A 14,168-nucleotide genomic window follows, 5' to 3' on the forward strand; every position below is an offset into this window, starting at 1 on the left:
ACTACACCTGTTGTATTCATCATTTCACTGTGAGGTCTACTACACCTGTTGTATTCAGCATTTCACTGTGAGGTCTACTACACCTGTTGTATTCAGCATTTCACTGTGAGGTCTACTACACCTGTTGTATTCATCATTTCACTGTGAGGTCTACTACACCTGTTGTATTCAGCATTTCACTGTGAGGTCTACTACACCTGTTGTATTCAGCATTTCACTGTGAGGTCTACTACACCTGTTGTATTCAGCATTTCACTGTGAGGTCTACTACACCTGTTGTATTCAGCATTTCACTGTGAGGTCTACTACACCTGTTGTATTCAGCATTTCACTGTGAGGTCTACTACACCTGTTGTATTCAGCATTTCACTGTGAGGTCTACTACACCTGTTGTATTCATCATTTCACTGTGAGGTCTACTACACCTGTTGTATTCAGCATTTCACTGTGAGGTCTACTACACCTGTTGTACTCATCATTTCACTGTAAGGTCTACTACACCTGTTGTACTCATAATTTCACTGTGAGGTCTACTACACCTGTTGTATTCAGCATTTCACTGTAAGTTCTACTACACCTGTTGTATTCAGCATTTCACTGTGAGGTCTACTACACCTGTTGTATTCAGCATTTCACTGTGAGGTCTACTACACCTGTTGTACTCATCATTTCACTGTAAGGTCTACTACACCTGTTGTATTCAGTATTTCACTGTAAGGTCTACTACACCTGTTGTATTCATAATTTCACTGTAAGGTCTACTACACCTGTTGTATTCATCATGTCACTGTGAGGTCTACTACACCTGTTGTATTCATCATTTCACTGTAAGGTCTACTACACCTGTTATACTTGTCTCAGTACAAGAGGTGGTGGGATGTGTTTGTCATATCCTCTCCTTCAGGGCCATATCCTGGTGCCACCTCGTCCCCATCCAATCACAACACACCACAGCTCTCCTTCAGGGCCATATCCTGGTGCCACCCTTCCCCGTCCAATCAGAACACACACACCACAGCTCTCCTTCAGGGCCATATCCTGGTGCCACCTCGTCCCCGTCCAATCACAACACACACACCACAGCTCTCCTTCAGGGCCATATCCTGGTGCCACCTCGTCCCCGTCCAATCACAACACACACACCACAGCTCTCCTTCAGGGCCATATCCTGGTGCCACCCCTTCCCCGTCCAATCACAACACACACACCACAGCTCTCCTTCAAGGCCATGTCCTTGGGGCCACCTCGTCCCTGTCCAATCACAACACACACACCACAGCTCTCCTTCAGGGCCATATCCTGGGGCCACCTCGTCCCCGTCCAATCACAACACACCAGCTCTCTAAAACACTACATTCCTCACACACACATTCCACTGCAGTGTGGAGCCATGGATTGGTTTGAGAAGGGAAACAAGACTGAACGTCACGAAGAAAAAGTCTTCTGAGCGATGTGAGGGACGCCATGGAAACCATAGCTGTTACCACACAGAGTATTACTGTGAGGGACGCCTTGAGAAACCATAGCTGTTACCACACAGAGTATTACTGTGAGGGACGCCTTGAGAAACCATAGCTGTTACCACACAGAGTATTACTGTGAAGAACGCCTAGGGTTTCTCCAGGCGTAGAACCAGGTCTCTGTGTTACCTGTACGGCTGAGGGTTTCTCCAGGCGTAGAACCAGGTCTCTGTGTTACCTGTACGGCTGAGGGTTTCTCCAGGCGTAGAACCAGGTCTCTGTGTTACCTGTACGGCTGAGGGTTTCTCCAGGCGTAGAACCAGGTCTCTGTGTTACCTGTACGGCTGAGGGTTTCTCCAGGCGTAGAACCAGGTCTCTGTGTTACCTGTACGGCTGAGGGTTTCTCCAGGCGTAGAACCAGGTCTCTGTGTTACCTGTACGGCTGAGGGTTTCTCCAGGCGTAGATCCAGGTCTCTGTGTTACCTGTACGGCTGAGGGTTTCTCCAGGCGTAGAACCAGGTCTCTGTGTTACCTGTACGGCTGAGGGTTTCTCCAGGCGTAGAACCAGGTCTCTGTGTTACCTGTACGGCTGAGGGTTTCTCCAGGCGTAGAACCAGGTCTCTGTGTTACCTGTAAGGCTGAGGGTTTCTCCAGGCGTAGAACCAGGTCTCTGTGTTACCTGTAAGGCTGAGGGTTTCTCCAGGCGTAGAACCAGGTCTCTGTGTTAACTGTACGGCTGAGGGTTTCTCCAGGCGTAGAACCAGGTCTCTGTGTTACCTGTAAGGCTGAGGGTTTCTCCAGGCGTAGAACCAGGTCTCTGTGTTACCTGTACGGCAGAGGGTTTCTCCAGGCGTAGAACCAGGTCTCTGTGTTACCTGTAAGGCTGAGGGTTTCTCCAGGCGTAGAACCAGGTCTCTGTGTTACCTGTACGGCAGAGGGTTTCTCCAGGCGTAGAACCAGGTCTCTGTTACCTGTACGGCTGAGGGTTTCTCCAGGCGTAGAACCAGGTCTCTGTGTTACCTGTACGGCTGAGGGTTTCTCCAGGCGTAGAACCAGGTCTCTGTGTTACCTGTAAGGCTGAGGGTTTCTCCAGGCGTAGAACCAGGTCTCTGTTACCTGTACGGCTGAGGGTTTCTCCAGGCGTAGAACCAGGTCTCTCTGTTACCTGTACGGCTGAGGGTTTCTCCAGGCGTAGAACCAGGTCTCTGTGTTACCTGTAAGGCTGAGGGTTTCTCCAGGCGTAGAACCAGGTCTCTGTGTTACCTGTACGGCTGAGGGTTTCTCCAGGCGTAGAACCAGGTCTCTGTGTTACCTGTAAGGCTGAGGGTTTCTCCAGGCGTAGAACCAGGTCTCTGTGTTACCTGTACGGCTGAGGGTTTCTCCAGGCGTAGAACCAGGTCTCTGTGTTACCTGTAAGGCTGAGGGTTTCTCCAGGCGTAGAACCAGGTCTCTGTGTTACCTGTACGGCTGAGGGTTTCTCCAGGCGTAGAACCAGGTCTCTGTGTTACCTGTACGGCTGAGGGTTTCTCCAGGCGTAGAACCAGGTCTCTGTGTTACCTGTACGGCTGAGGGTTTCTCCAGGCGTAGAACCAGGTCTCTGTGTTACCTGTAAGGCTGAGGGTTTCTCCAGGCGTAGAACCAGGTCTCTGTGTTACCTGTAAGGCTGAGGGTTTCTCCAGGCGTAGAACCAGGTCTCTGTGTTACCTGTAAGGCTGAGGGTTTCTCCAGGCGTAGAACCAGGTCTCTGTTACCTGTACGGCTGAGGGTTTCTCCAGGTGTAGAACCAGGTCTCTGTGTTACCTGTACGGCTGAGGGTTTCTCCAGGCGTAGAACCAGGTCTCTGTGTTACCTGTAAGGCTGAGGGTTTCTCCAGGTGTAGAACCAGGTCTCTGTGTTACCTGTACGGCAGAGGGTTTCTCCAGGCGTAGAACCAGGTCTCTGTTACCTGTACGGCTGAGGGTTTCTCCAGGCGTAGAACCAGGTCTCTGTTACCTGTACGGCTGAGGGTTTCTCCAGGCGTAGAACCAGGTCTCTGTATTACCTGTACGGCAGAGGGTTTCTCCAGGCGTAGAACCAGGTCTCTGTGTTAACTGTACGGCTGAGGGTTTCTCCAGGCGTAGAACCAGGTCTCTCTGTTACCTGTACGGCTGAGGGTTTCTCCAGGCGTAGAACCAGGTCTCTGTTACCTGTAAGGCTGAGGGTTTCTCCAGGCGTAGAACCAGGTCTCTGTGTTACCTGTAAGGCTGAGGGTTTCTCCAGGCGTAGAACCAGGTCTCTGTATTACCTGTACGGCAGAGGGTTTCTCCAGGCGTAGAACCAGGTCTCTGTTACCTGTACGGCTGAGGGTTTCTCCAGGCGTAGAACCAGGTCTCTGTTACCTGTACGGCTGAGGGTTTCTCCAGGCGTAGAACCAGGTCTCTGTTACCTGTAAGGCTGAGGGTTTCTCCAGGCGTAGAACCAGGTCTCTGTATTACCTGTACGGCAGAGGGTTTCTCCAGGCGTAGAACCAGGTCTCTGTTACCTGTACGGCTGAGGGTTTCTCCAGGCGTAGAACCAGGTCTCTGTTACCTGTACGGCTGAGGGTTTCTCCAGGCGTAGAACCAGGTCTCTGTATTACCTGTACGGCAGAGGGTTTCTCCAGGCGTAGAACCAGGTCTCTATCAGCCAGTAAGAGGACAGTGTAGATACAGCCGGGCAAAGCATCCTGTCAGGGAGAGAGAGGCAGAGAACAAGAGACAGATCAGTAGAATAAAAGACAAGCAGATGAAGCTGTCTCAACAACAGACAACATGGGTAGGAGTTGACAGGTGAAGCTGTCTCAACAACAGACAACATGGGTAGGTGTTGGCAGGTGAAGCTGTCTTAACAACAGACAACATGGGTAGGAGTTGACAGGTGAAGCTGTCTAAACAACAGACAACATGGGTAGGAGTTGGCAGGTGAAGCTGTCTCAACAACAGACAACATGGGTAGGAGTTGGCAGGTGAAGCTGTCTAAACAACAGACAACATGGGTAGGAGTTGAGAGGTGAAGCTGTCCCAACAACAGACAACATGGGTAGGAGTTGACAGGTGAAGCTGTCTCAACAACAGACAACATGGGTAGGAGTTGACAGATGAAGCTGTCTCAACAACAGACAACATGGGTAGGAGTTGGCAGGTGAAGCTGTCTCAACAACAGACAACATGGGTAGGAGTTGACAGGTGAAGCTGTCCCAACAACAGACAACATGGGTAGGAGTTGACAGGTGAAGCTGTCCCAACAACAGACCTACAGTATCCAGTATCCAGTTTAACACCTACAGTCTCCAGTTTAACGCCTAAAGTATCCAGTTTAACACCTACAGTCTCCAGTTTAACACCTACAGTCTCCAGTTTAACACCTACAGTCTCCAGTTTAACACCTACAGTCTCCAGTTTAAAACCTACAGTCTCCAGTCTCCAGTTTAACACCTACAGTCTCCAGTCTCCAGTTTAACACCTACAGTCTCCAATCTCCAGTTTAACACCTACAGTCTCCAGTTTAACACCTACAGTCTCCAGTTTAACACCTACAGTCTCCAGTTTAACACCTACAGTCTCCAGTTTAACACCTACAGTCTCCAGTTTAACACCTACAGTCTCCAGTCTCCAGTTTAACACATACAGTCTCCAGATTAACACCTACAGTCTCCAGTTTAACACCTACAGTCTCCAGTTTAACACCTACAGTCTCCAGTCTCCAGTTTAACACCTACAGTCTACAGTTTAACACCTACAGTCTCCACTTTAACACCTACAGTATCCAGTCTCCAGTTTAACACCTACAGTCTCCAGTCTCCAGTTTAACACCTACAGTCTCCAGTATCCAGTTTAACACCTACAGTCTCCAGTCTCCAGTTTAACACCTACAGTCTCCAGTTTAACACCTACAGTCTCCAGTATCCAGTTTAACACCTACAGTCTCCAGTATCCAGTTTAACACCTACAGTCTCCAGTTTAACACCTACAGTCTCCAGTTTAACACCTACAGTCTCCAGTTTAACACCTACAGTCTCCAGTTTAACACCTACAGTCTCCAGTTTAACACCTACAGTCTCCAGTTTAACACCTACAGTCTCCAGTATCCAGTTTAACACCTACAGTCTCCAGTATCCAGTTTAACACCTACAGTCTCCAGTCTCCAGTTTAACACCTACAGTCTACAGTATCCAGTTTAACACCTACAGTCTACAGTCTCCAGTTTAACACCTACAGTCTCCAGTTTAACACCTACAGTCTCCAGTTTAACACCTACAGTATCCAGTATCCAGTTTAACACCTACAGTCTCCAGTATCCAGTTTAACACCTACAGTCTCCAGTTTAACACCTACAGTCTCCAGTTTAACACCTACAGTCTCCAGTTTAACACCTACAGTCTCCAGTTTAACACCTACAGTCTCCAGTATCCAGTTTAACACCTACAGTCTCCAGTTTAACACCTACAGTCTCCAGTTTAACACCTACAGTCTCCAGTTTAACACCTACAGTCTCCAGTATCCAGTTTAACACCTACAGTATCCAGTTTAACACCTACAGTCTCCAGTTTAACACCTACAGTCTCCAGTATCCAGTTTAACACCTACAGTATCCCGTTTAACACCTACAGTATCCAGTTTAACACCTACAGTCTCCAGTATCCAGTTTAACACCTACAGTCTCCAGTTTAACACCTACAGTCTCCAGTTTAACACCTACAGTCTCCAGTATCCAGTTTAACACCTACAGTCTCCAGTATCCAGTTTAACACCTACAGTCTCCAGTATCCAGTTTAACACCTACAGTCTCCAGTTTAACACCTACAGTATCCAGTCTCCAGTTTAACACCTACAGTCTCCAGTTTAACACCTACAGTCTCCAGTATCCAGTTTAACACCTACAGTCTCCAGTTTAACACCTACAGTCTCCAGTATCCAGTTTAACAACTACAGTATCCAGTTGAACACCTACAGTATCCAGTTTAACACCTACAGTCTCCAGTTTAACACCTACAGTCTCCAGTTTAACACCTACAGTCTCCAGTTTAACACCTACAGTCTCCAGTATCCAGTTTAACACCTACAGTCTCCAGTATCCAGTTTAACACCTACAGTCTCCAGTTTAACACCTACAGTCTCCAGTTTAACACCTACAGTCTCCAGTCTCCAGTTTAACACCTACAGTCTCCAATATCCAGTTTAACACCTACAGTATCCAGTATCCAGTTTAACACCAACAGTATCCAGTTTAACACCTACAGTCTCCAGTTTAACACCTACAGTCTCCAGTATCCAGTTTAACACCTACAGTCTCCAGTTTAACACCTACAGTCTCCAGTTTAACACCTACAGTCTCCAGTTTAACACCTAGTCTCCAGTATCCAGTTTAACACCTACAGTCTCCAGTTTAACACCTACAGTCTCCAGTTTAACACCTACAGTCTCCAGTCTCCAGTTTAACACCTACAGTCTCCAATATCCAGTTTAACACCTACAGTCTCCAGTATCCAGTTTAACACCTACAGTATCCAGTATCCAGTTTAACACCTACAGTCTCCAGTATCCAGTTTAACACCTACAGTCTCCAGTTTAACACCTACAGTCTCCAGTTTAACACCTACAGTCTCCAGTTTAACACCTACAGTCTCCAGTTTAACACCTACAGTCTCCAGTATCCAGTTTAACACCTACAGTCTCCAGTTTAACACCTACAGTCTCCAGTTTAACACCTACAGTCTCCAGTTTAACACCTAGTCTCCAGTATCCAGTTTAACACCTACAGTATCCAGTTTAACACCTACAGTATCCAGTATCCAGTTTAACACCTACAGTCTCCAGTTTAACACCTACAGTCTCCAGTTTAACACCTACAGTCTCCAGTTTAACACCTACAGTCTCCAGTTTAACACCTACAGTCTCCAGTATCCAGTTTAACACCTACAGTCTCCAGTTTAACACCTACAGTCTCCAGTTTAACACCTACAGTCTCCAGTCTCCAGTTTAACACCTACAGTCTCCAGTATCCAGTTTAACACCTACAGTATCCAGTTTAACACCTACAGTCTCCAGTTTAACACCTACAGTCTCCAGTTTAACACCTACAGTCTCCAGTCTCCAGTTTAACACCTACAGTCTCCAGTATCCAGTTTAACACCTACAGTCTCAAGTATCCAGTTTAACACCTACAGTATCCAGTTTAACACCTACAGTCTCCAGTTTAACACCTACAGTCTCCAGTTTAACACCTAGTCTACAGTCTCCAGTTTAACACCTAGTCTCCAGTATCCAGTTTAACACCTACAGTATCCAGTTTAACACCTACAGTATCCAGTATCCAGTTTAACACCTACAGTCTCCAGTTTAATATAATAATAATATATCCCATTTAGCAGACGCTTTTGTCCAAAGCGACTTACAAGTCGGCTGGGGCCACTACTTTTACATATGGGTGGTCCCAGCGGGAATCGAACCCACGACGCTTGGCGTTGCAAGCGCCATGCTCTACCGACTGAGCCACACAGGACACCTACAGTCTCCAGTTTAACACCTACAGTCTCCAGTCTCCAGTTTAACACCTACAGTATCCAGTTTAACACCTACAGTCTCCACTTTAACACCTACAGTCTCCAGTATCCAGTTTAACACCTACAGTCTCCAGTTTAACACCTACAGTCTCCAGTATCCAGTTTAACACCTACAGTCTCCAGTCTCACACCTACAGTCTCCAGTTTAACACCTACAGTCTCCAGTTTAACACCTACAGTCTCCAGTATCCAGTTTAACACCTACAGTCTCCAGTATCCAGTTTAACACCTACAGTCTCCAGTATCCAGTTTAACACCTTCAGTCTCCAGTTTAACACCTACAGTCTCCAGTTTAACACCTACAGTCTCCAGTTTAACACCTACAGTCTCCAGTTTAACACCTACAGTCTCCAGTATCCAGTTTAACACCTACAGTCTCCAGTATCCAGTTTAACACCTACAGTCTCCAGTCTCCAGTTTAACACCTACAGTCTCCAGTATCCAGTTTAACACCTACAGTCTCCAGTCTCCAGTTTAACACCTACAGTCTCCAGTTTAACACCTACAGTATCCAGTTTAACACCTACAGTCTCCAGTTTAACACCTACAGTCTCCAGTTTAACACCTACAGTCTCCAGTTTAACACCTACAGTCTCCAGTTTAACACCTACAGTCTCCAGTTTAACACCTACAGTATCCAGTATCCAGTTTAACACCTACAGTCTCCAGTATCCAGTTTAACACCTACAGTCTCCAGTTTAACACCTACAGTCTCCAGTTTAACACCTACAGTCTCCAGTTTAACACCTACAGTCTCCAGTTTAACACCTACAGTCTCCAGTATCCAGTTTAACACCTACAGTCTCCAGTATCCAGTTTAACACCTACAGTCTCCAGTTTAACACCTACAGTCTCCAGTTTAACACCTACAGTCTCCAGTTTAACACCTACAGTCTCCAGTATCCAGTTTAACACCTACAGTCTCCAGTATCCAGTTTAACACCTATAGTCTCCAGTATCCAGTTTAACACCTACAGTCTCCAGTTTAACACCTACAGTATCCAGTTTAACACCTACAGTCTCCAGTCTAACACCTACAGTATCCAGTTTAACACCTACAGTCTCCAGTCTCCAGTTTAACACCTCCAGTCTCCAGTTTAACACCTACAGTCTCCAGTTTAACACCTCCAGTCTCCAGTTTAACACCTACAGTCTCCAGTTTAACACCTACAGTCTCCAGTTTAACACCTACAGTCTCCAGTTTAACACCTACAGTCTCCAGTTTAACACCTACAGTCTCCTGTTTAACACCTACAATATCCAGTTTAACACCTACAGTCTCCAGTTTAACACCTACAGTCTCCAGTTTAACACCTACAGTCTCCAGTTTAACACCTACAGTCTCCAGTATCCAGTTTAACACCTACAGTCTCCAGTTTAACACCTACAGTCTCCAGTATCCAGTTTAACACCGACAGTCTCCAGTTTAACACCTACAGTATCCAGTTTAACACCTACAGTCTCCAGTTTAACACCTACAGTCTCCAGTATATTAATGGTTGAACACACCGCTAAGGGGGCAGATATCACTCTAGTTCTGATTAATGGTTGAACACACCGCTAAGGGCCAGATATCACTCTAGTTCTGATTAATGGTTGAACACACCGCTAAGGGCCTGATATCACTCTAGTTCTGATTAATGGTTGAACACACCGCTAAGGGCCAGATATCACTCTAGTTCTGATTAATGCTGGAACACACCGCTAAGGGCCAGATATCACTCTAGTTCTGATTAATGGTTGAACACACCGCTAAGGGCCAGATATCACTCTAGTTCTGATTAATGGTTGAACACACCGCTAAGGGCCTGATATCGCTCTAGTTCTGATTAATGCTGGAACACACCGCTAAGGGCCAGATATCACTCTAGTTCTGATTAATGGTTGAACACACCGCTAAGGGCCAGATATCACTCTAGTTCTGATTAATGGTTGAACACACCGCTAAGGGCCAGATATCACTCTAGTTCTGATTAATGGTTGAACACACCGCTAAGGGCCAGATATCACTCTAGTTCTGATTAATGGTTGAACACACCGCTAAGGGCCAGATATCACTCTAGTTCTGATTAATGGTTGAACACACCGCTAAGGGCCAGATATCACTCTAGTTCTGATTAATGGTTGAACACACCGCTAAGGGCCAGATATCACTCTCGTTCTGATTAATGGTTGAACACACCGCTAAGGGCCAGATATCACTCTAGTTCTGATTAATGGTTGAACACACCGCTAAGGGCCTGATATCACTCTAGTTCTGATTAATGGTTGAACACACCGCTAAGGGCCTGATATCACTCTAGTTCTGATTAATGGTTGAACACACTGCTAAGGGCCAGATATCACTCTAGTTCTGATTAATGGTTGAACACACCGCTAAGGGCCTGATATCACTCTAGTTCTGATTAATGGTTGAACACACCGCTAAGGGCCTGATATCACTCTAGTTCTGATTAATGGTTGAACACACTGCTAAGGGCCAGATATCACTCTAGTTCTGATTAATGGTTGAACACACCGCTAAGGGCCAGATATCACTCTAGTTCTGATTAATGGTTGAACACACCGCTAAGGGCCTGATATCACTCTCGTTCTGATTAATGGTTGAACACACCGCTAAGGGCCTGATATCACTCTAGTTCTGATTAATGGTTGAACACACTGCTAAGGGCCTGATATCACTCTAGTTCTGATTAATGGTTGAACACACCGCTAAGGGCCAGATATCACTCTAGTTCTGATTAATGGTTGAACACACCGCTAAGGGCCAGATATCACTCTAGTTCTGATTAATGGTTGAACACACCGCTAAGGGCCAGATATCACTCTAGTTCTGATTAATGGTTGAACAAACTGCTAAGGGCCAGATATCACTCTAGTTCTGATTAATGGTTGAACAAACCGCTAAGGGCCAGATATCACTGTAGTTCTGATTAATGGTTGAACACACCGCTAAGGGCCAGATATCACTCTAGTTCTGATTAATGGTTGAACACACCGCTAAGGGCCAGATATCACTCTAGTTCTGATTAATGGTTGAACACACCGCTAAGGGCCAGATATCACTCTAGTTCTGATTAATGGTTGAACACACCGCTAAGGGCCAGATATCACTCTAGTTCTGATTAATGGTTGAACACACTGCTAAGGGCCTGATATCACTCTAGTTCTGATTAATGGTTGAACACACCGCTAAGGGCCTGAAATCGCTCTAGTTCTGATTAATGGTTGAACACACCGCTAAGGGCCAGATATCACTCTAGTTCTGATTAATGGTTGAACACACTGCTAAGGGCCAGATATCACTCTAGTTCTGATTAATGGTTGAACACACCGCTAAGGGCCAGATATCACTCTAGTTCTGATTAATGGTTGAACACACCGCTAAGGGGGCAGATATCACTCTAGTTCTGATTAATGGTTGAACACACCGCTAAGGGCCAGATATCACTCTAGTTCTGATTAATGGTTGAACACACCGCTAAGGGCCTGATATCACTCTAGTTCTGATTAATGCTGGAACACACCGCTAAGGGCCAGATATCACTAGTTCTGATTCAAATCAAATCAAATGTATTTGTCACATACACATGGTTAGCAGATGTAAATGCGAGTGTAGTGAAATGCTTGTGCTTCTAGTTCTGACAATGCAGTAATAACCAACAAGTAATCTAACTAACAATTCCTAAACTACTGTCTTATACACAAGTGTAAGGAGATAAAGAATATGTACATAAAGATATATGAATGAGTGATGGTACAGAGCAGCATAGGCAAGATACAGTAGATGGTATCGAGTACAGTATATACATGTGAGATGAGTATGTAAACAAAGTGGCATAGTTAAAGTGGCTAGTGATACATGTATTACATAAGGATGCAGTAGATGATATAGAGTACAGTATATACATATACATATGAGATGAATAATGTAGGGTATGTAAACATTATATTAGGTAGCATTGTTTAAAGTGGCTAGTGATATATTTACATCATTTCCCATCAATTCCCATTATTGAAGTGGCTGGAGTTGAGTCAGTGTCAGTGTGTTGGCAGCAGCCACTCAATGTTAGTGGTGGCTGTTTAACAGTCTGATGGCCTTGATTATATTAGGTAGCATGATTCATAGTTGTAAACAGCGATGTGTGTGCAACAAAGTGGTGTTCTGCTTTCTGTCTTGGTAACCATAAAGTCCTCACAACGTCATTAAAAACACTATGATGTCATCCCATAAAGTCCTCACAACGTCATTAAAAACACTATGATGTCATCCCATAAAGTCCTCACAACGTCATTAAAAACACTATGATGTCATCCCATAAAGTCCTCACAACGTCATTAAAAACACTATGATGTCATCCCATAAAGTCCTCACAACGTCATTAAAAACACTATGATGTCATCCCATTAAAGTCCTCACAACGTCATTAAAAACACTATGATGTCATCCCATAAAGTCCTCACAACGTCATTAAAAACACTACGATGTCATCCCATAAAGTCCTCACAACGTCATTAGAAACACTATGATGTCATCCCATAAAGTCCTCACAACGTCATTAAAAACACTACGATGTCATCCCATTAAAGTCCTCACAACGTCATTAAAAACACTACGATGTCATCCCATAAAAACCTCACAACGTCATTAGAAACACTATGATGTCATCCCATAAAGTCCTCACAACGTCATTAAAAACACTATGATGTCATCCCATGAAGTCCTCACAACGTCATTAAAAACACTACGATGTCATCCCATAAAGTCCTCACAACGTCATTAAAAACACTACGATGTCATCCCATAAAGTCCTCACAACGTCATTAAAAACACTATGATGTCATCCCATAAAGTCCTCACAACGTCATTAGAAACACTACGATGTCATCCCATTAAAGTCCTCACAACGTCATTAGAAACACTATGATGTCATCCCATAAAGTCCTCACAACGTCATTAAAAACACTATGATGTCATCCCATAAAGTCCTCATAACGTCATTAAAAACACTACGATGTCATCCCATAAAGTCCTCACAACGTCATTAAAAACACTACGATGTCATCCCATAAAGTCCTCACAACGTCATTAAAAACACTATGATGTCATCCCATAAAGTCCTCACAACGTCATTAGAAACACTACGATGTCATCCCATAAAGTCCTCACAACGTCATTAAAAACACTATGATGTCATCCCATTAAAGTCTTCACAACGTCATTAGAAACACTATGATGTCATCCCATAAAGTCCTCACAACGTCATTAAAAACACTACGATGTCATCCCATAAAGTCCTCACAACGTCATTAAAAACACTATGATGTCATCCCATAAAGTCCTCACAACGTCATTAAAAACACTATGATGTCATCCCATAAAGTCCTCACAACGTCATTAAAAACACTATGATGTCATCCCATAAAGTCCTCACAACGTCATTAAAAACACTATGATGTCATCCCATAAAGTCCTCACAACGTCATTAAAAACACTATGATGTCATCCCATTAAAGTCCTCACAACGTCATTAAAAACACTATGATGTCATCCCATAAAGTCCTCACAACGTCATTAAAAACACTACGATGTCATCCCATAAAGTCCTCACAACGTCATTAAAAACACTACGATGTCATCCCATAAAGTCCTCACAACGTCATTAAAAACACTATGATGTCATCCCATAAAGTCCTCACAACGTCATTAAAAACACTATGATGTCATCCCATTAAAGTCCTCACAACGTCATTAAAAACACTACGATGTCATCCCATAAAGTCCTCACAACGTCATTAGAAACACTATGATGTCATCCCATAAAGTCCTCACAACGTCATTAAAAACACTACGATGTCATCCCATAAAGTCCTCACAACGTCATTAAAAACACTACGATGTCATCCCATAAAGTCCTCACAACGTCATTAAAAACACTACGATGTCATCCCATAAAGTCCTCACAACGTCATTAAAAACACTATGATGTCATCCCATAAAGTCCTCACAACGTCATTAAAAACACTATGATGTCATCCCATAAAGTCCTCACAACGTCATTAAAAACACTACGATGTCATCCCATAAAGTCCTCACAACGTCATTAGAAACACTATGATGTCATCCC

General features: G+C 44.6%; 1 protein-coding gene across 1 annotated transcript in view; it reads right to left on the reverse strand.

Annotated features, from left to right (window-relative positions):
• LOC135535952 (uncharacterized protein KIAA1755-like) overlaps positions 1-14,168 on the reverse strand; it is a 165,073-nt gene that overhangs the window by 134,589 nt on the left and 16,316 nt on the right. Inside the window, exon 5 of the mRNA XM_064962356.1 lies at positions 4,078-4,164. Coding sequence (XP_064818428.1) covers positions 4,078-4,164 — 87 coding nt within the window. The remainder of the gene's footprint in view (positions 1-4,077; positions 4,165-14,168) is intronic.

This window comes from Oncorhynchus masou, unplaced genomic scaffold (assembly GCF_036934945.1).
Source record: "Oncorhynchus masou masou isolate Uvic2021 unplaced genomic scaffold, UVic_Omas_1.1 unplaced_scaffold_536, whole genome shotgun sequence".
Lineage (NCBI taxonomy): Eukaryota > Metazoa > Chordata > Actinopteri > Salmoniformes > Salmonidae > Oncorhynchus > Oncorhynchus masou.